Below are 25,008 nucleotides of genomic sequence, written 5' to 3' on the forward strand. Positions count from 1 at the left end.
GGGAGGAGAGTCCCTGTTTTCCAGCTCTGTAACACTGGGCTCCTTTTATATTGTAAATGGCTTTATTCCCATCAGATTAATAGCTACACGCTTCCATATATAAGCCATGTATTTATTATTGGAGAAGCGCACAACCCACCCATGGAGGTCTGATCCAGTCACATCTCAGTCTGCATACATAGTCCTATATCTGTCCCCAGCCCTATCATGGGAGTCTAAGGCTCTGAGCATTTAGTCTAAACAAGTCTTTATAGGGCTGGGAGAGAGGTCAGGACCCCAATCTGTTAGCATAACAGTGTGAAGTAGGGAACAGGGAGCTGGGATGACAGACGTGTCAGAGATAGACAGTATGTTGTTCCATCAATGAGCCCGTAGTCTGATCTAGCTACACATACTTTACATACAGAGTGAAAGGTATGCTCATTAGTACGGTGGTTGTCATTTCTTGCTGATCACCAATGAAAGTAGATGGCCACAATATCTGTTATATGTATGCAGAGAATGGAATGATCCGTGCAACAATGTACCCAGCTCTAAAAGACCGTGGACAACTAATTTTGCTGCTGTTGCTGATGTCAGACTGTAAGCTCAGTGACATGGGGAGATCATGTAGACCGGTGGTTTCAAACCCCAACAGTTTTCCAGGTCTCCACACAGAATCACAGGTGGAAAAAAAAAAGCACCACCCTGTGGATCATTCAAAATGTGTCTGAATAATGAGTGATCCTGCCGGCTGACCTGGAATATGTGCACTGTTGGTGGTACTTGAGGACCATGGTTAGGAGCCTCTGTGATGTAGACAATCGGTATAGTCATGGGTACAGTAATGATATGGAATAATAATTAACATCTTCCTAATATGAACTGGAAATGATCATCCCTCCGTCTGTCTGTCTGGTGGCCGTGTGTCTAAAAAACACTGCCATCTGTTGGCAGCCAGTGAAACTACATCTTCTTCTCACACATGCACAAACACAGAGGCAACTGTTTGTGCATGTTTGTACAAGGTAGCAGACTAGCTTTCGAAGCATTAGCTTTGAGAGGGCTTACTATTAATAGTGGCAAAAATAAGTAGTTGGGCAACATTGCAAAATGTAATACTGTTTTTTAAACATTAGAACGCAATGAAAGCAAGTAATATATCCTACAGCATTTTAAAAGCACTTTCCATGCCTTAGTGACTGTAAAGACCATTAGCGGAGGATATACATTATGAGCCCCCAGTGTCACACAAATGTTAGTGCATTAAATCATATGTTTCTAGACCATATATTTGTACAGAGAATTCCCAACCAAAGTTGTAATGACACAGTTTATCCTTCCTCCTGCTCAAGGGGAGCAGTGTTGTCCAAGCTGTTAATAGGAGGCACAGCTCCCTGATGTTCCACCTCCCTCGTAACACTGAACGAAGCTCCCAACAAGCATATAATTAAATGAAGCAGAGATACCACTGGGAGGGTCATTAATCATCCTGTGCCAGGCACAGCTGTGGCCCCCTGACACCCGGAATCTCTCCTGCCTACTGGACAGGACAGGGGGGGGGGGAGAGATACTCAGAAGGTATGCCCAGCTGAGGACAATTAGATGGATATTGAAAGGGGGGGGGAGGTTCGGGCAAGGAGGAACGAGGACTGAGCTCCTGAATTACAATAGCGTAACACGTTAACATATTAACAAGGTGTTTTTCTTCTTAACATTACATCAGCATTGTGGAATATTATGTCAGTAAATAGCCCTATATAATTAATATGTATTTATTTATTACAGTTTTCAGCGTTGTTCATATTCTCAATAAGATAACCTATCCTATGTAAGAAAGCCTATCATATTTAAGTTCCACAAGCATAACCATCTGAGGCACTTATATATTATATAGCTTCCCTTCTGGACCTGTAACTTGGTAGGACTGCTATGCTATTACTGGTGCCTGTCCTTGTGTTTCCCTCCTATGTCCCTATAGACTGTAAGCTTGCAGCAGGGCCCTCCTACCTCCAAGTCTGTCTGTTGTTACCCAGTTTGTTTTATCTGTCTACTATTTTAAGGGTTTTAACCCTTCAGATCCCGATCCGATTCTGATGCGCGTTCACGTATCGCAAGGCAGAAAGTCTTGTCTGCCTTGACTATATAGTGCAGATCTGCACTATATAGTCAGACTTGTATGCAAATCGGATGTGCCTTCAGATACTATCTGATCGGATCGTGGATAGTATCTGAAGACACATCTGACCGTGTGTACACACCATTAGCTCATAAACACACAAATAATCAACTAGACAATGGTGTCCAGTTTTCTACAGGGCAATCTATATTATATCTGTGTGTGTAAAAGCATGACTTGGGCTTTAGAGCATCCCAACATCTGGCCAGGGACATACGGCTGGAGGACAGCAGAGTCAGAATGCAAAATATGAGCTATTTAATGACACAATTTTTTCCTTTTATGTGCGCGATCAAAAACAGCTGCCATCCTCTCCATATAGGGTTTTGACTAAATAAATCCATGTAGCAGTGGTTCCACACAGGGGTTTACCTCATGGTTAGCTGTCAGCTAAAAACCCTGCAGCGCTGTGAAAGGCTGTTCAATTAAATAGTCTATTTTCCCCATATATAAAAATCAGGATTCAGATGCGGATACCCACTGATTCCACATAAACTGGGGAGCCAATGTTTTCCAGTATGAGAACCAAATTTTTCAGCTTTATGCAGACTTTACCTTGCTGCTCCCCAGTCCAACTTTAGGGATTCATGCACGGGGCAATTCCAGCCGGCTGGATTGATCAGACACAACAATTAGCCACTGGGTTTGAATCCCCCCCATAAACTGTAATTATTTTATCTATTGTGTTTTCTCATACTGTTCTGTGTTGGACAGAGCTGTCTAAGGTGATTTGCAATGCGACAAACTGTGGCTGGAGAATATAAGTAGAGTTACCCAAATTCACCTCTGGCAGTCAGCATTTGTATGTGTTCTCTCTTGTAAAACAACATGTCAGGTCTTAATTCAGAGACTACAAGATATCGGATAGATTATACCCCATTCACACCAGCCTAAATTCCCGGGTTGAGTCCGTGAACAACCCGGTACTAGTGCTGGTGTGAAAGGTTCCCGGGACAAAATCCCTGGCAAATTTCAACCCGGCTAGGTACCAGGGTTGTTCCCGGGTTCAACCCGGGGACCTGGCTGGTGTGAAAGGTACAGGGTATACTTACCCGGGTTGCTGTGTCCTCCATGTCCTGTCCGACGGGAATTAATGCAGGCGGCGGGCGCAAATGATGGGACAGCCGGTGGATGATGTTGACGCAGCTCTTCGGCGGCAGTGAGGGCGCCGGAGAGCTGCGCCATCTTCATCCGCAGCCTGTCCCGTCATTTGCGCCACCGCCTGTGTGGATCCCTGGCCTGCACGGAGGACCAGCAACCGGGGTGAGTATTCTCCCCACCTCCGCCGCCATCCCGCCTCCTCCCCACCTCCTTCCAGCCCCCTTCTCACACCAGAAAGTGCAGGGACATTTCCGGTGTGAATGGGTCCAAACCCGGGAATGTCCCTGCTTGTCCCGGGAACTGAATTCCCGGGTTTGTCCCTGCATTTCTGGTGTGAATGGGGTATTAGAGAAGGATGGGTATGGAGCATTCAGTAGATCACGTGTGTTTTAAACTTATGCTGGGTACACAGAGGATGCGTAAAGCGATGTCACTAACACACCGAAGCGCCTATCCTAAGTAACATAGTTTGTATATACACACACACACACACACACTAGGCCAGTGGTCTCCAACCTTTTTTGGGGTGTGAGCTACTCACGGAAAAATTAAACCACACGAAGAGCTACTATATTTAAAAAATAAAAAATAAAAAAAATTCGAATTTAATATATTAAATTATAATACCAGTCCTGCCCCCTGTAATAAGTGTGGGTCTAGGCACAGTGGGAACGTCTGCGGCATCAAACATAGCCGCATTCGGTACTTCCCACCGGGCGCAGTTACCTACACCGCTACCCGACGCCATCGCCCGGCTCATACCCGCATCCCACACAGCGGGTCAGACTAGCGTTGCTGCAGAGCACCACTACCTTTCCTAGACCCACACTTATTACAGGGGGCAGGACTGGTATTATAATTGTGGTAATTCAGAGTGCATTCGAGATTAACCAGCACTCAAACTGTAAAAATTGTGTGAGTTGATCCATATACTATCACTCGCACAACAGCCGTGAGTACCTATCAGACCGGGTATCATACCCGTCAATTCTCCACTAATTAAGGAGAACGTCCTAGGTACTAAGTTACTGCTAAAACATCAAAGCATTTTATGTGTACACAAATAAAAGCATTCTCATAAATTTCATTGGGATTGGGGGCCCAGCGTTGTGAGGGTATCGGTACCCTTTTTAAAACACCTGTCTGTGTCATATATGTTTTTGTGTATTGTGTGTCCATTATTTCGCTACCAATTTTAAAGTTATCCAATTAAAAGTTACGTATTATTGTGTCAATTCTTAGGTGCACCACACAGTGACATTTCTTTTTTTGTCTCTGTACAAACCCTGTTGCAGAAACAGGAATACCCCATCTATGCCCCCATGGTGCCGGGTATGCCCCCACAGTGCCAGCAAGTAGTATGCCCCCACAGTGCCAGCAAGTAGTATGCCCCCACAGTGCCAGCAAGTAGTATGCCCCCACAGTGCCAGCAAGTAGTATGCCCCCACAGTGCCAGCAAGTAGTATGCCCCCACAGTGCCAGCAAGTAGTATGCCCCCACAGTGCCAGCAAGTAGTATGCCCCCACAGTGCCAGCAAGTAGTATGCCCCCACAGTGCCAGCAAGTAGTATGCCCCCACAGTGCCAGCAAGTAGTATGCCCCCACAGTGCCAGCTAGTAGTATGCACACTCACACACAGCACACTCACAATTGGGTCCAGTGTCCTCCTGCAGTGTCAGTGTCGCCGCTTCTCCTCTTCTCAGGGAAGGAGAGCACAGCACAACGCGTGTGTCTCCTTCACTTCATTTCCTTGTTACTGGCCTGTCCGCCAATCAGAGCTTGCGGGCCGGCTCCTGATTGGCTACCGGCCCGCGAGCTGTGATTGGCGGACGGGCGGCCAAATCACAGGGATGCACAGTGAGGGGTAGGAGAGACGCGAAATGCACTCTCCTCCCCTCTGGCTGATAGGTAGAAAGTGGGCGGCAAGGAGAGGCAGGTGGGCGGACAGCAGGGAGAGGCAGGCGGGCAGCAGTGTAGTCAAGCCACCTGATTCGCTGCAGCGAGCTACCGGTAGCTCGCAAGCGACGGGTTGGCGACCACTGCACTAGACAATATTTATATTTTGTCATTCCAACCAGTCAAAATCTGCAAAATCGTTACAAATCTGGTCAGGTATATTCCCAGTATTACTGGCAAGTGATCAAATCAAATCGGTTTAACAGGGATATATAAAAAATATGTCCAGCATAATATGGCAACAATGCTTCTGCATTCATTAATCACATCAGGTAGGGCTTGCAGGACATGTAAATCTAGAAGCCAGATGGTATCATACATCTGTGAATACTCTAGACATACTGTAGTTGGCCATCTATTCATGTTTTTAATATATGTAAACAGCATTCTTGGTTTGTAATATTGAGTGAAATAGCTATACAGAATTAAAGGATTCTAAAGTGCTCTTTAATATAATGACTGGACAGAGGACAGGAAAGACCGAGTTGAGATGCAAGATGGACTCGAAGATGATCACATTAGGTGGTCTCAGCAAGTGACCATTAAAATGCCAAGTAGGGGTCAAGATGAGAGGTTTCTCTTAGCAGTGTATGTATCAGATTAAAAGTCAACATTTGGGGGCGTGGCCACGGAGGTGAGAGGGTGAGCACACACGCGTGAGCTCCCCAGGATTGAAATCCTTTTGTACCTGCCTGCCGGGTGAGCGCTGTCTGAGTGACCGGGCCTGGACGTCTTCTGCCGGACATTGGAGTGGTAGCGTGGCGGTCAGCTATCCGGCTGCTGTGACTCGGGGCTGCGGCGCACTGTGTCAGAGCACGTCTACCCCGGAAGTGAAGCATCGTCTCTGAGGGCAGCACGCCGCGCGCAGACGCCGGCGGGGGAGTGAGGGGGAAGCAGTGGTTGCAGGACTTGTTGGAGACGCCGCAGCTCCACCAGGCGAATCGGTTCAGTGAGCAGAGACCCGCAGTATACCGGGCAAGCAGTGACACCCACCGGGGACCAGGACAGCGGGTGATATTGGATTGCCCGTAATTTCATGCTGGGTAAAGTACAGCTTATGTTATATCTATCTTACGTGCCGCATTGAACAATATCGATTATCCTCCTATCATTGCCCTGTTGATTGTTTGGCATAAGCTGAAGAAGGGACTGTATAATAGTTGGAGGCTGGAAACTGGGGCTTGGCGTCGCTAACTTTATTCTGAGAGTATTGCTTTCTCACTCTCTGCATACAAAATTGCCATTCTGCCTTTGGTGTGGGCCCATAAATAACACTGTGACTATCTTGGAGACGGTGCGCTTATTGTGAATATTTTGCATTATACCTAGTGACCAAGACCCCACAATTCCCTGTGATAATGGGGAAAACTGGGGCAGCGACGGCAGCCGCTCGCTTAGAGAAGTATGCCAGTACCCAGGGTAATCCAGTCCAAACTCCGGCCACCACCCCTCAAACTACACCCTGCAAAAGTAAAAGTCCCCAGCCATCTGGTGAAATAACCCTCCAGCAGGTTTTGGATGCAATAACCTGCAGCGAGCAGCGTATTTCAGAACAAATAAATGGCATACAAATAGAGATAGCCGCTGTTAAGACAGAATTAAGAACAACAAATGAGCGGATGAAACTTGTGGAAGATCGTATCTCTGCGGTAGAGGACACTAATCAGCATTGGACAACTAAAGTCGACTTGTTGGCCCGACAACTATCGGAAGTTCGCCATCAGCTTTCTGATGTCGAGGGTAGGCTGAGGAGAAACCACTTAAGATTTGTAGGCCTCCCCGAGCATACGGAAGGCCAAGATGTGGTTAAGTTTGTGGAACAGTGGATGTTGAAAGAACTTGAGAAGGCTGCCCTCTCTCGGCAGTTTGCGGTGGAGCGGGCCCATCGTGTTCCTTCAAGACCACTACCCCCTGGTGCCCCCTCGCGCACATTAATAGTGAAGTTCTTAAATTTTCAGGACAGGGACGCTATCCTCAGACATACACGCTCTAAGGGCCAATTGGAATACAACGGCAACAAGGTCTCGGTCTTTCCTGACTACTCCAGGGAGGTCCAGAGGGACCGGGCTAGGTTCAATGAGATTAAGCGAAGATTGCGAGAGTGCAACTTGAAGTACTCAATGCTTTTTCCGGCCAAACTGAGGGTAGCTGCCAACGGGGAAACAAATTTTTTTGCAACCCCCGAAGAAGCAGCAAAATGGTTGGACAGATGGGCACCGGGTACTCGGCAGCTGTCCACTAGCTAGGCATTTTTTTTGTTTTTTCCAGTGTAACTGGGGAGCTCACCTCACTATGGTGGTCAAAGGGTATTTTTCGCTAGCCCCTAGATAACAGGTCTCTCTTTTTTTTTTTTTTTTTTTTCCTTTTTTTTTTTTTTTCTGAGGGTGGGTGGGTGAGGGGGGATATAAGGTATGCCTTCAAGGGGATGGTATGCAGGGAGGGGGGAGGTTGGGGTTTTTGTGTGTGGTATTTGTGTTTTTGTATTTTTTCAAGGCAAAGGCTTGGTCAAGCAAAAAAGGTGTTCTCAACAAATAATGAGTATACTCCGGGGGTATACGGGAGCCGAGGGTCCCACGCGATGGTGGGGTAGTAAATATAAGGAGAGATTATTAGCCCAACGATTCAATGATTAAAATACTGTCATGGAATGTTAGAGGGGCGAACGATAAAGTCAAGCGCTCCCTGATAATGGGCCAACTTCAAAAACTCAAGGCCGATATTGTGTGCTTAATCGAAACACATCTGGTTGGTGGGAAGTTATCGTCACTAAAAAAGCCCTGGGTTGGAGAAACATTTCATGCTCCGTTTACATCCTCGTCGCGTGGGATCTCGGTTCTCGTGAGGAAAACGCTGGCGTTTAACTGTGCGAGGGTTCAGTTGGACCCTGGGGGCCGTTTTATTTTTCTCGATTGCAAGGTCAATAATGTAGCTATGCTTTTGTTGTTTGTCTATATCCCTCCCCCTTTTTCTTATGAAATTCTTGTTAAGGCTGTGGAGTTTGTGGCAGGATCTCCTCAGGCTTTCATAGTCTGTATGGGTGATTTTAATAATGTTCCAGATCCCCATGTAGACAGGTGGAGGACTGCTCAAACTATCCCTTCTCTATCAAAGAGTAACACAGGGTTCTCTTCCTTTATTCAGGAACTTGGCTGGATAGACATCTGGAGAGTTCGCAACCCAGATATTAAGCAGTATTCATGCTATTCGGCATCGTACTCGACCTTTTCAAGGATAGATCTCGCCTTGGTATCCAAGAATTTTATAACCCAGATTGAGGGGGTCGAATACAAGGCCAGAGGGGTCTCAGACCATGCTCCGCTAATTTTATCTATTAGCGACAATCATGATGGGGGACAGAGGTTTTGGAAATTGGACGCCAGTTGGTTGAATCGTCTGGGAACAGAAGGAATATTAAGTGCCCAATGGGAGGAGTTTTGGGAATTAAACCGAGGTACGTCTTCACCAGACCTAGTGTGGGATGCATTTAAAGCCTATGTCAGGGGTACCTTAAAAAAACGTGTTGCTGAGATAAAAAAAGCTAGTAGGGCGAAAAGCCTAAAACTAGAAGAGAAAACCATGGAACAGGAGGCCAGGTACTTGGCAAGTAGGAGGGACTCTCATAGACAAGAGTGGCTAGCGACTCAAGGGGAATGGATGGAGTGCTTAAAGGAGGATAATATTCGCTCTATGTCTCACCGGGAGCGTAGATTTTTCCAGCATTCTGACCGCCCGGGTAGATACTTGGCGTTTCTGGCCAAAGCGGAAAGTCCATCTAACACCATCAATTGTATCAAAAAAGAGGATGGCACCATAGTGGTCACAACGGCCCAGATTGGGCTTGAAATTATGAGCTATTATAGAAAACTTTATACTTCTAAATTGGAACGCTCGCTCCCTGAAATAGAAGATTATCTATCCAAAATCGACCTTCCCTCCCTTAACCCGGTAGAGTCGGCGGAACTAGACGCCCCAATTAGTATTGAGGAAATTAGGGCAGCAGTTAGCAATCTCCCGGTAGGCAAAGCCTCCGGGATTGATGGACTACCTGCTGAGCTATATAAAAAGTTTTCTGAGGTCATGACTCCCCTTCTTTGGGAAACACTGACATCTTGCTTCACTAATGGTACTCTTCCACCATCTATGCTAGAGGCAAAGATTATTATTATATTAAAGCAAGGGAAAGACCCATTGTCCTTAGATTCCTACAGACCGATATCATTATTACCAATAGAAGCTAAGATTTTGGCTAAAGTCTTAGCTACTAGGCTGAACAGATATATTTTAAAAATAATTCATCCCGCACAAACCGGCTTTATGCCGGGAAAATCTACAAACCTCAACTTATATAAATTGCACTGCCATTTACAGAATACACAAAATAATGGTGAAACCTCAGCTATAATTTCGCTCGATGCCTCAAAGGCGTTCGATGCGTTAGAATGGCTATATCTCTGGTCTGTACTTCGGGCCGTTGGTATAGGCCCCAGCTTCATTAAATGGCTGCAAATGTTATATTCCGCCCCCACAGCCCGAGTATCAGTGAACGGGTGGACCTCTTTGGCTTTCACCCTTGCCAGGGGGACTAGGCAGGGTTGCCCTCTGTCCCCTGTCCTTTTCGCCCTGGCAGTGGAACCGCTGTCCTGTATTTTCAGGAAACATTCCAACATCAAAGGTTTTAGGGCTGGCGAAGGTAGCGATATTGTTTCTCTTTTCGCAGACGATATATTAATCTATTTGGCTGATTACAAGTCCGATCTACCAGTGGTACTTAAGACTTTGGGGGAATTTGGCAGCCACTCCGGGATTAAGATAAATTGGGAGAAATCTCATGCACTCCACGTTAATGAAGCGTGCTCTTCTGTGGCGCCCCATCCACTCCCCTTGAAATGGGTCCCTACTATCAAATATTTAGGAATTTGGATTTCCAAAGATCCCAGTGCGTTCATCCCCCTGAATATACTCCCATTAATAGATCAGTTAATAAAAAAATGCAGGGCCTGGAATCGTTTGCCACTTACAGTAACGGGCAGGGTGAATTTAATAAAAATGATCATTCTACCTAAATTTCTTTGTGTGTTCCAACAGGTCCCAGTTTATCTTCCCAAGGCAATTTTTAGAAGAATTAATGGAATTATATCATCATTTATTTGGCATAATTCTAGACCTAAATTACAAATGCAAATCTTAATGCAAGATAAGCAAGAGGGGGGCCTTGCGCTACCAGACCTTAGGAGGTATTATATAGCGGCTCAACTAACCCAACTGAGGCCATGGTTAAATCTGCATCCAAACACTGACCAGTTAGCGACCCTGGTACATTCTTCCTCCCCAGGAATTAGTCCCCTGTCTAAACTTTTAGGGGGGCGTATTCGAGCAGGAGACCCGCCTATTATAGTCCAAGCCATAAAGGTGTGGAGTGAGGCCAATTCCCTGCTGGGATCTATGGAGTTGGACCCTGAATATCCTCTGGAGGAATTGGTTGATAGGGGAGCGGTGGCGACCTTGCAATTGAAGGCCACTTGGGGGGCGTACTCGATACAGTCAGTGGGTCAGCTATATAAAGATGGTTGCTTGAAGTCTTTCGCGCAGCTAAGAGGGGAATTTGGGGTTCCGCAAACATTCTTCTTTCGCTATTTGCAACTACGAAGTCTTTTGAATAAGTTCTTCCCCCTTTCCCCCTTGTGCCTGGTGGAATCCCCGTTAAAAAAACTATTGAAAAAAGATTCTAAATATAGCTCCGTGGCCAAATTCTATAAGCTTCTTAATAAGGCTCGCCTATGTACAAATATGTTGCGATTAAGAGGAAATTGGGAAAGCGAGGTAGGCCCCCTAAGCGACAAGGAGTGGCAAATAGCCACATCATCAATATCGTTATCTACCAATTCTATTAGAGTACAGCAGGTCCAATTGTTTGTCCTACATAGAGCATATCTATCTACGAATCGAATCGTCAAATTTAGACCTGATGTTTCATTGATGTGCCCGAAATGTAGATCACTACCTGGTTCATTTTTACATTTATTATGGGAATGCCAGAAAGTGGCAGTTTTTTGGAGGCAAGTGATGGATATTATGGTGGAGACAGGGATCCCTAGAGAAGCATTTTCCCTGAAAAGCTGTATTCTGAATATCGTAGATGAAGAGGGGATAGTAGGTGGTGAAAAAAAGTATCTTATAAATCTTGTGGCTATAGCCAAAATGGTCATCGCAAGAACATGGATGGCAGCAAATAGCCCTGAAATTAAGAGCTGGATTGGCCTGGTTAACTATTTTTGTACCCAAGAGAAATATTTGCACTTAAGTAGGAATACACTGGGGAAGTTTAATGCAGTATGGGATAGATGGAGATCTTCCAGATATTGGCACTATTGAAATATGCAAATTTTTTTTATTTTTAAGCTATATAGTCACTTTCTCGTTATAATTTTTCCTTTTTTTTTTTTTTTCTCCTCCCACCTTCTTTGGGCGAGATATTACATTGTATAAAGCCAAGTATATTTGTATTTGAATATATCCACATTGTTTATGTATAGTATCACATTAATGTCACACGGCGCAATTACCTCGATTAATGTCTGTTTATATGTTTAACTTCACGTTGAGTGTCTATAAAGATATATAACCAGGCCATAGGGTTATCTGACAATCCAGCTTTCCCCGATTGCTAAAGTGGGAGGATACGGATCAGCCTCTACCCCTTATTAATTATTTGATTGTTAAGTTTCATCATGAATTTAAGTCATGCCCCGTAATGATCACTACCAATGCGGGTCCTTATTGGTGATCCGATCTCACCCCATGGAGTTCACTTATATCCAATATAATTGGAATGTTGAGTATTTTGTACGTAATTTGATTGACCAAGCTTGACCAAGCCTGACCCTGCCTATATATGAAACTAAGATTGTACCACAGATGTTTTTGTTTTTTGTTACTTTTTTGTCATGTGTCTTAGTTTTTTTGTTTTCCTTCCCGGTATTAATGGGTAGCTGTATACCCTTGATCATCCTAAACGGAAGCAATGTCATGTCGTGTTTTTCTCTTTGTCCAATTTTATATTGAAAACCTAAATAAAGATTATATTAAAAAAAAAAAAAAGTCAACATTTGGGAACAAGTGTTTTGAGAAATGACCCAATGTTTATTGTATACTTAACTGAGCCCTGTTGGGATTCCGGTATTGGGATCCCATTAGTTGGGATGCCGGCGTCGGTTTTCTGACCACCGGTCGTCCAAATGTATACCTAGGGGTAAATTTACTAAGATGGGAGTTCTATTTCACATGGGATGTTGCTATGGGCAACCAATCAGAATCTACTTCTTTTGCTCCCATAAGTTACCACACTTTTGTTCCAACCAGCCAGATCAGACAATAAATCTTTAGGTGTATGGCCAGAGTAACATTATTTTGTGATTGGAGACATCAAAAGGATGCTGGGCTCCATATAACTGTACAATAGGATGGCTCTACTGCCTGGAACAAAATGAGCCATCATGGAAATTGGTTATAGTCTATAGTATACAGTACATGAGCCATGTAAAGTAACATGTATCAAGCATATTCTACATATTATAGGTAGCAGCCTGTTGCAATGGACAACTACTCCACTCTTCCCACTGCTTCATACATCTCCCCCACAGTGCTAGGCATTCCCCCCGTAATGAGAAAGACTGAGTGCAGTATACTGGCAACATAAGGACAGGTCTAGCACATTCATTTACATATTGCAGACAGGAGATTCATTAAATCGAGATCTTTCCTAGAAAGTGGAGACCCAGTGGGGATAGAATGAATATAATTGGAAACAGAAGGAACAGTATGAATAGAAAATAGAATATACTATATTGTGACTGTGTTCCTTCCCACATGAGCAATCATACGTGACATTGCTAAGTTATTACAGAGAGTACCTGTCCAATTAATGACTCGCAAGTCAATGTTGGCCAGCAAGCGCCTGGACTATGTAACATGTCATGGCAGGGAAAAACTTCACATGTGTATTATGTTAGCACTAGTAATGTACAGGATATCCCAAGAGTTATTCTTTCAGGACTTTTAAATACCACTTATAAAGTCAATTAACAGAGTGAAAGAAGCACTCATGTAGCCGTAAAAGTGGCACTGTAATACTTCTACATAACAAGACGTGATGATAAATATGTACTTGACTTTAAATAACCAACTTCTAACTATTCCTATCATCTATATCTATGTCTAGTGTCCATGAGTCTCCAAAACACTGACAGAGAGTAAAACTACATCTCTTTCTCACACATGCACCAATACAGAAGGCAGCAAACTAGCTTTCAAAGCTTATGCTTTGAGCAGGCTTACTAGACAACAGTATCTCAAATTACTCGTTTAACATATTTCAGCATCTGTTGGGAAACCATCTACAATTCCATCGGCACTGTATGCAAATTAAAGGACACTATGGATAATATGTCATAAGAGAACTATCAAGTGATTTTCCTGCTTGGTTACATAATGACTCACACTTGTTCTGCTCTCTACAGCACCTTTGTAGAGCATCGCAATGCAGATTACAATACTGATTTTCTAGCACTATACGGATCATTCTTCTTTACTACTGTTTAAGAAGCAGCAAGCATTGCTACAGTATCCTACCAACAGTATTGAGCCATTAGGGATGTGGCTAATGCTGAACTAAAGGTGTGGTCTATTGTAACAAACTTTCATTTTAGAATCTTGAAAGGTTCAGTGTAATCCAATGTTAAGGTGCGTACACACTGGGCTATATAATAATTCATATCGTTAATTTTGCCCCTTCTGAGCGATATTGTTCATAAGATCGCCCAATGCATTGAACAAATGATAGGCGCTACCAAGATTCATTAACGGCCTTCACCATCATCTATAAATGAGGACAGAACATTGTTAACGAGGGGCCATGCTGCTGAATGGCATCGGCAAGTGCGCACGATAGACAGAAAATAGATAAAATACAGACATTCAATTTATAAGAAGAAATTGCCATTTCAAATCTGCAGGAGAGAGATACAGTTGACTACCTGTTATGTTGTTTATGGACGTTACATCAAGTCTTTGACCGTGCATGAATTTGGGTTACTCTCACCAGTTACTTGGGTCTTGGGAATTCTCTAGGCCTAGCCTATGCAATGAATAACTCCTAGTCATGACCTTGTGTAACAGAGTCAATTCCTGAAGGACACTAACAAAGCTGACATAAGACAATGGTGTATATTCAATGCCAAATGGCAAGCTACGATGGCGAGCAGTGTCGATAGCTCGCAGGTCAGTATTGAACGATTTCCCTTGAACTCCCAGGCAAACAATATAGTGCATACACGCTATGCAATCTTCCAAATGACCAAAGATATATAGGGGTATTCAATGTTGATTCCGACTATGGGAACATTTGCCTGAATATTGGCCAATGCAATGTATGTCAATTGGACAGTTGGAATTCGATCTTCTGAGTGCCTGAAATGTTCCGACAGACTAAAAGACGTGGATTGAGGGATCACGTGTATTTTGTGGAAAACGGCAGCGGATTCGAGGATCCAATGGCTGTTTTCGACCATGCAGATTCAACATTTAAAAAAAATCAGATCTACACTGGCTTCAAAGCGGTCGGAAATGGCCGCATTGAGTAGATGTGTGCCGATGTTTTCGACTGCCAGGATTATAGGCACACATTGAATACCCCCCATAGTCTGTAGACACATCCAGGAGTATGCTGCCATTGACTATATCCTCAGAACGAGCTGCATGTATGGACGAGAGAGGATATCGTTGCCGCCCCGTGGGAGCACATATAGAGCATACAGATACTACGATATGAACAATTTATCGTGATGAGAAGAATATCAGATAGTGTGTATTCAGCTTAAGAGACATTTCATAATAATGACTTTATGCTGCTCTAAATGTCATCTATAAGAATGCCTCTACATTCGGATTATTGTGTGACCCAATAACATACAATCAGATTTATAACACAATGTAATAATTCCACATTAAGGACCAAGTGAAGCAAACGCGTGACATTAATCACTGGGGTGGTAAATTGCGGAGTGCAATAACATGCATGTAATAACTGGAGTGTTTATACAGTACGTCACTACATAGGTCCACCCTGGTCTCTTGCACTCCTCTGCACCAGGTTGCAATGTGAGAAGGCAGGTTCTGATCGATCTATAAAAGCAGTCCGTTATTGACAGCTAGGCAGAAAACCATGTGAATTGGTTTATACGTACTGTACAAAGGGACACAGCACCCTGTCATAAAAATGTGGAAGGTATTGCATTTGTCAGTAATACTATTAGAAGCAATCTATGGGATTGTCAATGTTGCACTTTTTTTTACCTTTATTATTATTTATAAACACGTATTTATCTTCTGGGTTCAGGGAATTTCATTTGGGTGATTAGCAGTCCTCCCTTTGATTTAAGGAACTATGGGGCAAATTTAACGAGCGATATTCTTGTTGTGACTCATTACTTACGTTAAAGGGTGCTACAACCAATCAGCTCCTAACTAACTGGATGGAGCAGCACTGAAGATTAGTAACAAGATTATTAGAAGGTCTCTAAAGTTTACAGTGAATGCAAACTTTGAGCATGTGTTGTGTGTTTTGACCTGGTTTGTATTACTAATAAATGCCTTTTTACAGGACTATACTATTCCAAAAATAAATGTCACTAAAGGTGCCCATACACTCTGCGATTATCGCATGTGTTTTGTACTTTTAAAGTACAAAACACATCGCATGTGCGATAATCACACCGTGTACCTGTGGGGATGCGATGCGTGTCCCCGCAGGTACAATTATGTAAAGCACAAAAAGTATCTGCAGGCAGTACTTTTTGTGCTTCATTGCATCGCATCAGTACAGGAGTACATGCGATGCGATGTCCATTAGTACCTATTAGTAACTATTAACTAAGTGGCTAAAATCGCATCGCATCTGCAAAGTACAGTACATCGCATCGCATCCACTTCAAGTGCCAAAATCGTATGGCAGCTTGAAGTACAAAATGCACAGCACACAAAATCGGTGCGTGTATGGGCACCTTAAGTAATAATTAAACTACAGTAATACTGGAGCATGATAGGCAGGAGAGGAGGCAGTGCAGGGGTTGGGGAGTAGGAAGCATGACAGGGGATAGAAGGAGGTGGAAAGAGACAGAAGAGGGTTTTCCAAAGGGGCAGTTAAGTGTGAGAAGGCTGGCGAGCCTGTGAATATAGTATAGTAGTAGGGTGATGGTGTGGTAGGTCAGCCAAATCTAACGAGAAGACAACCTATCAATTCACTATACGCTAGTGACATCACAGTGAAATGAATCACTGTGATAAGCCGAACCAATGATAGATAAAATGACACAAATGATTAAAGACATCCCATATCATGTACATTTTTTCCCCAGTCAGGGACAAATCAATTTAGCTACATAATGACATAAGATGGAGATAATAAAGGTCCTGCAACAGTAAATGTGGGAGTTCAAACACAAGTTTTACAAATCTTATAATTAATAAAACAAATTACATCAAAGTGCAAAAATGGAGTCTACTTCCAAGTAATAAGATAATCCCACTAAGGACATTTATTTTACATTAAGTAATATCCCCTTGTTCATAGGAGAATTAGATGCAGAGATGTAGGTGGTCATTGTGGGTACTCTGCTAATGAGGGACTCTTCCAAGTCTCTGACAATAATGAGAGCACGATTCCATATGAGAATATAGAAAACAGTACTAATTTCACACGAGGTGACAGGATAAAGTATCAACCTACTCTTTATTTGTAGGGTTGTGTATATTCTACCTCTCTGGCATGACCCAAGTTCAAGGGGAGGAGGTAATTAAATAGGATATCAGAGGCCTTGTAAAGGGTACTATGGCTTGACAAGATCTCCTAAGAGGGAAGGAAGGAATTAACGGCAATGCATTCCTGCATTCTCCCTACAGACCTGACTCAGGGGAGGAGAGTGTATATCTTCCCTCCCAAGGTTGAAAGTAATGAGAAACATAACAATTACTGCACATTTCATCCATTACATCAGAAGAATTTCTACACAGGACCTTACCACCGGACTGTGACACTCTCTAACATGCTCTGAATGCCAATCATTATAAAGGAATAAATCGTTACTTATACTGCTTTTCTTTTTCTTTCTTCTTAGCAGGACATCGTGCTTACAGTGCACAAACATGCACATTAAATTTAAAATACAGTTGAGGAATTCAGAAGAGCAGCTTATATGGCTTTTAGCAAACCTTGATGAAACCTACATAAATGTGCCAAGACAGGCAGGCACTAAAGGTGTGCGCATACGGTGCAAGAGAGCTGATCACATGAGCATACAGGAGGCATTTATTTACTCCTGCTGCATTAGCATATGTCAGCATTGCTACTGTGCGCATAGTGAGCAGTGATATTAAGAGATCATTTTTACAGCATTGGTGGCGACCATATCTGAGAGGTGCTCTGAAATTCCTCCAGGAAATGATTATAGTGCAGTATTCAGTACTTCCTGTTCCCAACTGAGTAATACAGGTCGAGTATCCCGTATCCGAATATCCGTTATCCGAATTATTCCGAAATACGGACATTCCAGAAAGTGAAAAAAATTTTTTTTTTTGCTAAAAACTCACTGGGGACATATGTAACAGCATCACTGGGGACATGATATGTAACTGGCACTATATATGTGCAAGACAATGATTGCTTGGCATTCAAATTCAGTGCTGAGATAGTACACACATTTTGTTTCACGTTTTGAAACCTTGTTTTTTGAACAATTAAAATATGTTTGTGTGTATTTTATGTGGTAATAAAATATATTTGTGTGTATATTATGTGTTTATACAGCATAAATGCAAGATACTTCAAAATACATCATTGAAATATTAAAATATTCCGAAATACGGAATAATCCGTTATCCAAAATTCTCCTGGTCCCGAGCATTTTGGATACGGGATACTCAACCTGTACAGTAGTGTTTCTGAAAATTAGTGTAAGCAAATAAAAAGTCTATGGCAGGCATGTCCAAACTATGGCCCTCCAGCTGTTGGGAAACTACACATCCCAGCATGCCTTGCAATAGTTTTAGCATTCCCTAATAGCAAACCTGTGGCAAGGCATGATGGGACTCGTAGTTTCACCACAGCTGGAGGGCCATAGTTTGCACATGCCTCATGATATATCTAGCACCTTCTAGAAGATAATAGCTAGGATCTGTTTGGTAGCTATGGGCAACATTTCAACTTCTATAAACACCACCTAAGGCAGGCATGGCCAAACTATGGCTCTCCACCTCCAGTCCCATCATGCCTTGCCACAGTTTTGCTATTAGGGAATGCTAAAATGATGGCAAGGCATGCTGGGATGTGTAGTTTTAGGTTGAGAAGTATAACTGTATGCTTTCTATGATAAGGAAAGATCATAAAGCCAAATAAGAAGGCAAATGCCAAATAATAAAGCAGACATGTAGCCTGCTATACAGCAGAGAGTAAGGCACAGTGTGCAGAGGTGTAATTCTGCCTCTGATCTGTGGTAGGCCTGCAAATTCTTATAGCACGATAAGAAAAGCATTTACCAACAGCATGGCTCATACCTGGATCTGGCCCTTTCCCATGATCTTGTCCACAATCTCATTGTTGTCCTTGTTGAGCTTGCTTTTGTCATAGCACTTTTCATAGCACAAGATGCGCAGGTACTGGGAACCCTCCAGCTCAATTTCAAACTCCTAAAAGGGATGAAGAAAACAGAAGTGGCTCAGTATTAATGTCCCTAATGCTTGCTGTAGATCTGGAAAGTAAAGCATGTTCTAAAATATTATTTTATCCAACCATTCACTAGTTCTAGAATGCCCCCAATACCCGTCTTACCCACTTCACATGGGACAGAACATCTGCTACCTCTTTCATACTGAAATCCAGCTGATTGAGCTGGGATGGATTAAATATGTCAAGGCTACATACATTGTTTTATTCTGATTAAGTTACTGCACATAGTAAAACAGGAGCAGGACACTGTGTCCCGTGTCACATATGTACTCTTGGAACACAGATCTAAAAGAACACACATCTGTAAATGACAAGGAAGCAATGGTAGCCACTGTTGCTCACCTCATTCCAATCAGGCTCTGTAGTGTCCCGGAACACTCTGGTTTTAGCTTTGCTGACAAAATAACCAAATGAATCCACTTCTAATGTGCAGTATAGATCTGTTAGAGAGACAGGACGAAACATTCAGTTGAATTGGCACCGCATTAAGGTAGATAAAAGAAAATTAAATGTAAAGCTGCACAGTAGATTTCTACTCTCGCAATTATAGCTCTAAACCGCCAAGAAAATAGGACCGTTGCTACTGTAGGTACACACCAGAACGATCATGAGACGACCATACGATGGTCACACAATCTGCATCCGATCAGATTCCGATCTGTACCCAGTTGAATGGTCATTTTCAAATCATAACTGCAGCAGGTAGGATCTGGAAAACGACCATCGGGAATGCGCATCGGATTTGGATCTAAAACATGCCGAAACATGCCCAATTTACATATAACCAGTCGAGATTGTATCGAAATTGAGGCCAAATCTTTCTGGTGTGTACCAGCATTAAAGCAAGCAGCCAACTCCCTTGCTTCTGCCTGCATCTTGCTGTATTATGCTTCTTCACTACAGGACATTGCCTGCATCAGTGGCGTAACTATAAATAAATACACAGACAAGTAGCTCTGCGGGTCCACACACCGAGTGTCGGCAACAGCAAGCAGCGCCAGTGGGGTAAGGCAGGGCTAGGGAAGCGCATCAATAGCCCCGCAGACCCCTGGTGCCCACACTTACTTATCGCCTCCCCGCAACCGTGGGGTCTGCGGGGCTATTGTTACGCCACTGGCCTGCATGCATACACCAGTGGTGTAAAAGCAAACCTTACTTGGCGAGCATAAGCAGCAGAATACAGAACTTAGGGACTGACATGTAGTATGTACCCCTGCCAGAAAACTAACGATGTAGTGATGACGTATTTATAAAGCAAGAAGGAACATGGAATTACAGTGAGAGGATCCTCTAGTGTGATTCGCACTGTGAAACCGCTCAAAGAATCTCTTGAGTGATGTATCAGAGGTGTTGGCATCAACCAATTTTGAACTGATCACGTACAAGATAATTTCTCGGTAGAATCTGGTTACTAAGCAATAATTGGTACTTGTTCTTCCCCACCTATGACCTCCAGTTGGTTGCTGGAGTTCACAGCAGTGCAAAAACTGTAGCACGAAATGCACATGCTGTATGCAAGGCTGCACCCGAGTCCAGTCACCTTGTAGCCATAGAATTCTGCTAGCAACTAGGGCGCACAATGAGATGTGCTAATAAAATTGATATGTGACAGTTGCATATTCCTGTGTGACTAAGTCTGTATATGTAGTAAAACTGTACTTGGCATGGGAAAAAAAGTCACAGCCGCTATGTTGAAGCACTTATACAGATTCAGACTCGTACACAAATAAATATAAAAGTGTAGGATATGAAATTAATCACCAGTCTCCTGATGCATTCTAGACACATTTTCAGCAATAAAGATGCCAGACACTAGCAGAGTTATGGTATCTAGCATGCAGGAAAGGCTATTTGGCATGACTGTAGCAATGATGCATGAATACAGAAGTGAATCCAATATGAACCATGTTGGCAGGATAGCAGCGACTAGGGGCAGGAAGTAAGACGGCGGTTGATGGACATTGGGTACAAGAAGTGAACTGACACTTGGTAAAAGGTCTCGAATCACTAGAAAACAAAGATAGGTTAACCAGGCTGAATGTGTTTTCACTGGTGAAACGAAGGTTGAGAGGTGATATGATTAGTATGTTCAAATACAAGATTGGGAATCATATGGAACTGGGAGATGATTTGTTCACTAATTATACTTAGGACACGCGGGCATGTACTGAGGCTCGAGGAAAAGAGATTCTGAAGGGCTGAATTCTATAACATTAAAGGACCATGGTCCGGATTCTGGATCACTCACAAAAAGCAAATTCTCTCTTTAGTGGACAAAATCATGTGCACTGCAGGGGGCAGACGAAGAGAGAGAGTTATAGTTGGCTGAGTTATTTTGTTTCTGTGCAGGGTAAATACTGTCTGATTTATACTGTATTTACACTACAATATAGATATCAGTTTGAAGTAAAAACCCCACCCAAATCTAACGCTCTCTGCACATGCTACATCTGGTACACCTGCAGTGCACATGGTTTTGTCCATTAGACAGAGAATTTGCTTTTGCAAATGAACCAGAATCAGGCCCTATATGTGTAATGGAAAATGGGAGGTCTGCGCTATATTCTAGGTCAGGCATGTCCAACGTTGGCCCCCCAGATGTTGTGAAACTACACATCCCAGCATTCTGTCACAGTTTTGCTATTAGAGAATGCTAAAACTATTGCAAAGCATGCTGGGATGTGTAGTTTCACAACATCTGGAGGCCCAACGTTGGACATGCCTGTTCTAGATGATGAAGGAGTTCTGCGTGATTAGTATATAAAGATAGGTAGTGAAATGTGATCCTCACAGGGAAAGTGCATTACATGCTTCAAAATAGGAGGTTACAGAGGGTTTTACATACAAAGGTTATTTATAACAAGCCGACAGGGGATTGGAGAAGATCCCATTATGCCTAGCACTGCAATGCAATGCTATTTAGAGATCTACAGGATGAGTACTATAGAGCTGTGGCATACTATCAAATGTCTACTATAGAGAGAGGATAATACCCAGGGCCGGCGCCACCACTAGGAAAATCTAGGCATTTGCCTAGGGCGCCGGCCACTGGAGGGCGGCATTTTGCCCCCCGTGCCGCGGGGGTACTTGTCCTGCGGCGCTGTGTATTTAAAGCTGGCGGCGGAGGCAGCGAGGGGTCCCTGCAGTCAATAAGAAATAACAAGCGCTATCCGCCGGGCTATGCGGAAGCGCTTCTGTTGTGAAAACACTGTCCGCGCGCTGATTGAGATTCAGCCAATCAGCGTGCGCCGTGCGGCCAGTGTTTTCACAACAGAAGCGCTTCTGCATAGCCCGGCGGATAGCGCTCGTTATTTCTTATTGACTGCAGGGACCCCTCGCTGCCTCCGCCGCCAGCTTTAAATACACAGCGCCGCAGGACAGGTACCCCCCCCCGGCACCGGGGCGCCCCCACCCCGACTCGCCTGGGGCGCTCCGGTGCCTTGCACCGGCCCTGATAATACCTACCTTATTGCTATGCACAGCACAATAGCATGGCTTCTATGTACTCTGCCCTGCAGCACCCCCCCTTCCCAATCCCAATATGCTCTCCACTGTGTATAGCATTAACCAGCACCTGAGGCGCTGGGAAGGAAGGCGGGACCATGCAGAAGCCGCTTCCCCTGGAGACGCAGGTGTAGAGAAAAGGAAGAGAGGATGCAGCGCCCATTGGAAAGCAAGCTCGCATCCGGCAACTTGATCAACCGACCCGGTGTGCCCGCACTGACCTTTTAAAAGTCCTGGCAGTGCCACCAACTGGCAAGCATCACAGCTAGATAATCCATTATGTAGCCTAGGAGTATATTTACTAACACTTGTAAAATAAAAAGTGGTGGTGTTGCCAATAGTAACCATTCAGATTGTCATCATTATCTAGAATGCCACTATGTTTATAGAAACCTACTGCCAAGCACATTGTGTGTTGAGAGCTAGCAAATATTACACCAGTGTTTCATAACTCCAGGCCTCAGGGACCACTAGTATGGCATATTTTCCAGGTCTCCTGGTACTGTATATTCATTACCGGCTGACACATTTTTAAAGATCCGCAGGTGGAGTTAATTATATTAACTGCGGAACCCTTGTGGCACCATATAAATAAACGATAATAATAATTACACTATACCTGTATCTCATTCAACAGAGGTATACCAAAAAGGTTGTACTTTTGATATGGGGCATTCCTTTATGTGCGCATTAAGCCTGTGTTATAGAAGTAGCCTGTCTGTCCCAATTTTCTGTAAATACTGAGATACTTTTTGTTAAGATTTAGGGGCCTATATCTATTTTTTCTCCAACATAAAATTATGTATAAACTGCAGTTTCTAAAATCCTATTAATACAGGATATTCACAGTCTTCTGCAGAATGAGAATAAGAGCAGTGAATAAGGGCTGCAGATTGCAGTCTCCATTATTAATAATGGTGACTATGTTCAGACCTCTGTGCCAAACTCTGAAAAGCAAAGCTAAAGGTGCCCATACAGTAGGGCGACTTCTCCGAAGGGAGAGTCGCACGCAATGCCCCCTGAACCGTCCTTTTGCATATGATTTATAGTACGCGATCCCAGCCAAGCCTGCCGAAAGCTTGGCGATGTAATATTTCTATAGTGCAGCACATGTGGATCTTCAGGCTCTGATGCAATGCTCACGGGACAGCGCATCAAATGGACCCGATGTCAAGCACAATCGATTTTAACACTTTTCATCCGATTCCTTTCCGGAATCAGATGAAATGTGACCAAATTACAGTGAAATCGCCCTAGTGTATGGATGCCTTTAAAGCATATATAAGAGATCTTCCAATCCCCCTTCCTGAGCCAGCATCTGGCGCTGGCTGTGGGATTTTCAATATTAATACACAGGCCCAATGGAAACAATACGTTAAAAACAAGTGCATACACATGGGACGATTTGGAAAACGATCCAATCTCCTTAATGATTTCCTCAGAACTCCAGGACAAACAATTTGGTGTCAAATAGTGAACAATTGTAAAAACGATTACACACGAATGATCAATTGTTAACGATGGTGGAGGGGAGTGGGAGCCAGTCAATCCGCTTTTACCAAATTGTTCATCGTGCATACACATGAAACGATTTGAACACATTGCCAAAGATTGATCTATGATCTTTCTGCATGCATGAAAGATCAGAGACCTCTCTTAATGAGCGTCGGGTACCGGCATCGGCAGGGATATTGTTCACACGGATTGATTTGAGCGAATGGTCGTTCTGATCAATCGGGAACGCCCACAGCGTTTGCCAAATCATTCCATCTGTATGCACCTTCAGACAGAATTTAACCCCTTCCCGACATTTGACGTATATATACGTCATGGCCGGGAAGTACTTCCCGACACATGACGTATATATACGTCATGGCTTCTAACTGTCACTGCGTCTAGAGACGCAGTGACAGAGGGACGATGTCTGCTGTCCCTGACAGCAGACATGTCCCTGCATGCCCAGGGGGGGCTGCGATGCCGCCCCCCCGTCGGCGATCGCTGTGATTGGCTGTTCAGTGTGAACAGCCAATTACAGCGTTTTCTGTGTCACCGGCGAATAACGTTCGCCGGTGACACGGGATCGGAGGTGATTGGTGCTGTAAAGTACAGCACCAATCACCGCGGGGTGTAAGGGTGACACTGGTGTCACCCCACCTCACCCCGCCCGCCCCCAAAGGCCGTGATTGGTCCGTCGGACCGACGGACCAATCACAGCCATGGAGGGGGGTTTAAACTAAAGGGGACTACACTGCAGACACCATTCCGGTCTGGAATAGCGTGCAGTGCGGTCACCGTGCCCAGCTGTCGCCATTTACTGACCAGAACCTTGCTCAATACTTACCTGATCACTGCTTGGGATCTTGCTTCATCTTGTGACATCCTGTGCTGTGTTGTGCTGTGTTGTGCTGCTGCAGTGTCATCGAGTTAGAGAGAGAGAGAGATAGAGAGAGATAGAGAGGCCTAGTGACAGAGAGTGCTATATTTTGTGCTGCTGCAGTGTAATAGAGTTATAG

General features: G+C 43.9%; 1 protein-coding gene across 7 annotated transcripts in view; it reads right to left on the bottom strand.

Annotated features, from left to right (window-relative positions):
* Positions 1–25,008, bottom strand: part of ABR (ABR activator of RhoGEF and GTPase) — a 381,486-nt gene that overhangs the window by 60,873 nt on the left and 295,605 nt on the right. For all 7 annotated transcript variants that reach the window (XM_083172282.1, XM_083172287.1, XM_083172288.1 and 4 more), the window contains 2 exons: positions 19,334–19,431; positions 18,820–18,951 (listed from right to left, as the gene is read on the bottom strand). In XM_083172282.1, the coding sequence (XP_083028408.1) occupies positions 18,820–18,951; positions 19,334–19,431 (230 nt within the window). The remainder of the gene's footprint in view (positions 1–18,819; positions 18,952–19,333; positions 19,432–25,008) is intronic.

The sequence above is a fragment of the Crinia signifera genome, chromosome 2 (genome assembly GCF_055691185.1).
Source record: "Crinia signifera chromosome 2, ASM5569118v1, whole genome shotgun sequence".
In the NCBI taxonomy this organism is placed as follows: domain Eukaryota; kingdom Metazoa; phylum Chordata; class Amphibia; order Anura; family Myobatrachidae; genus Crinia; species Crinia signifera.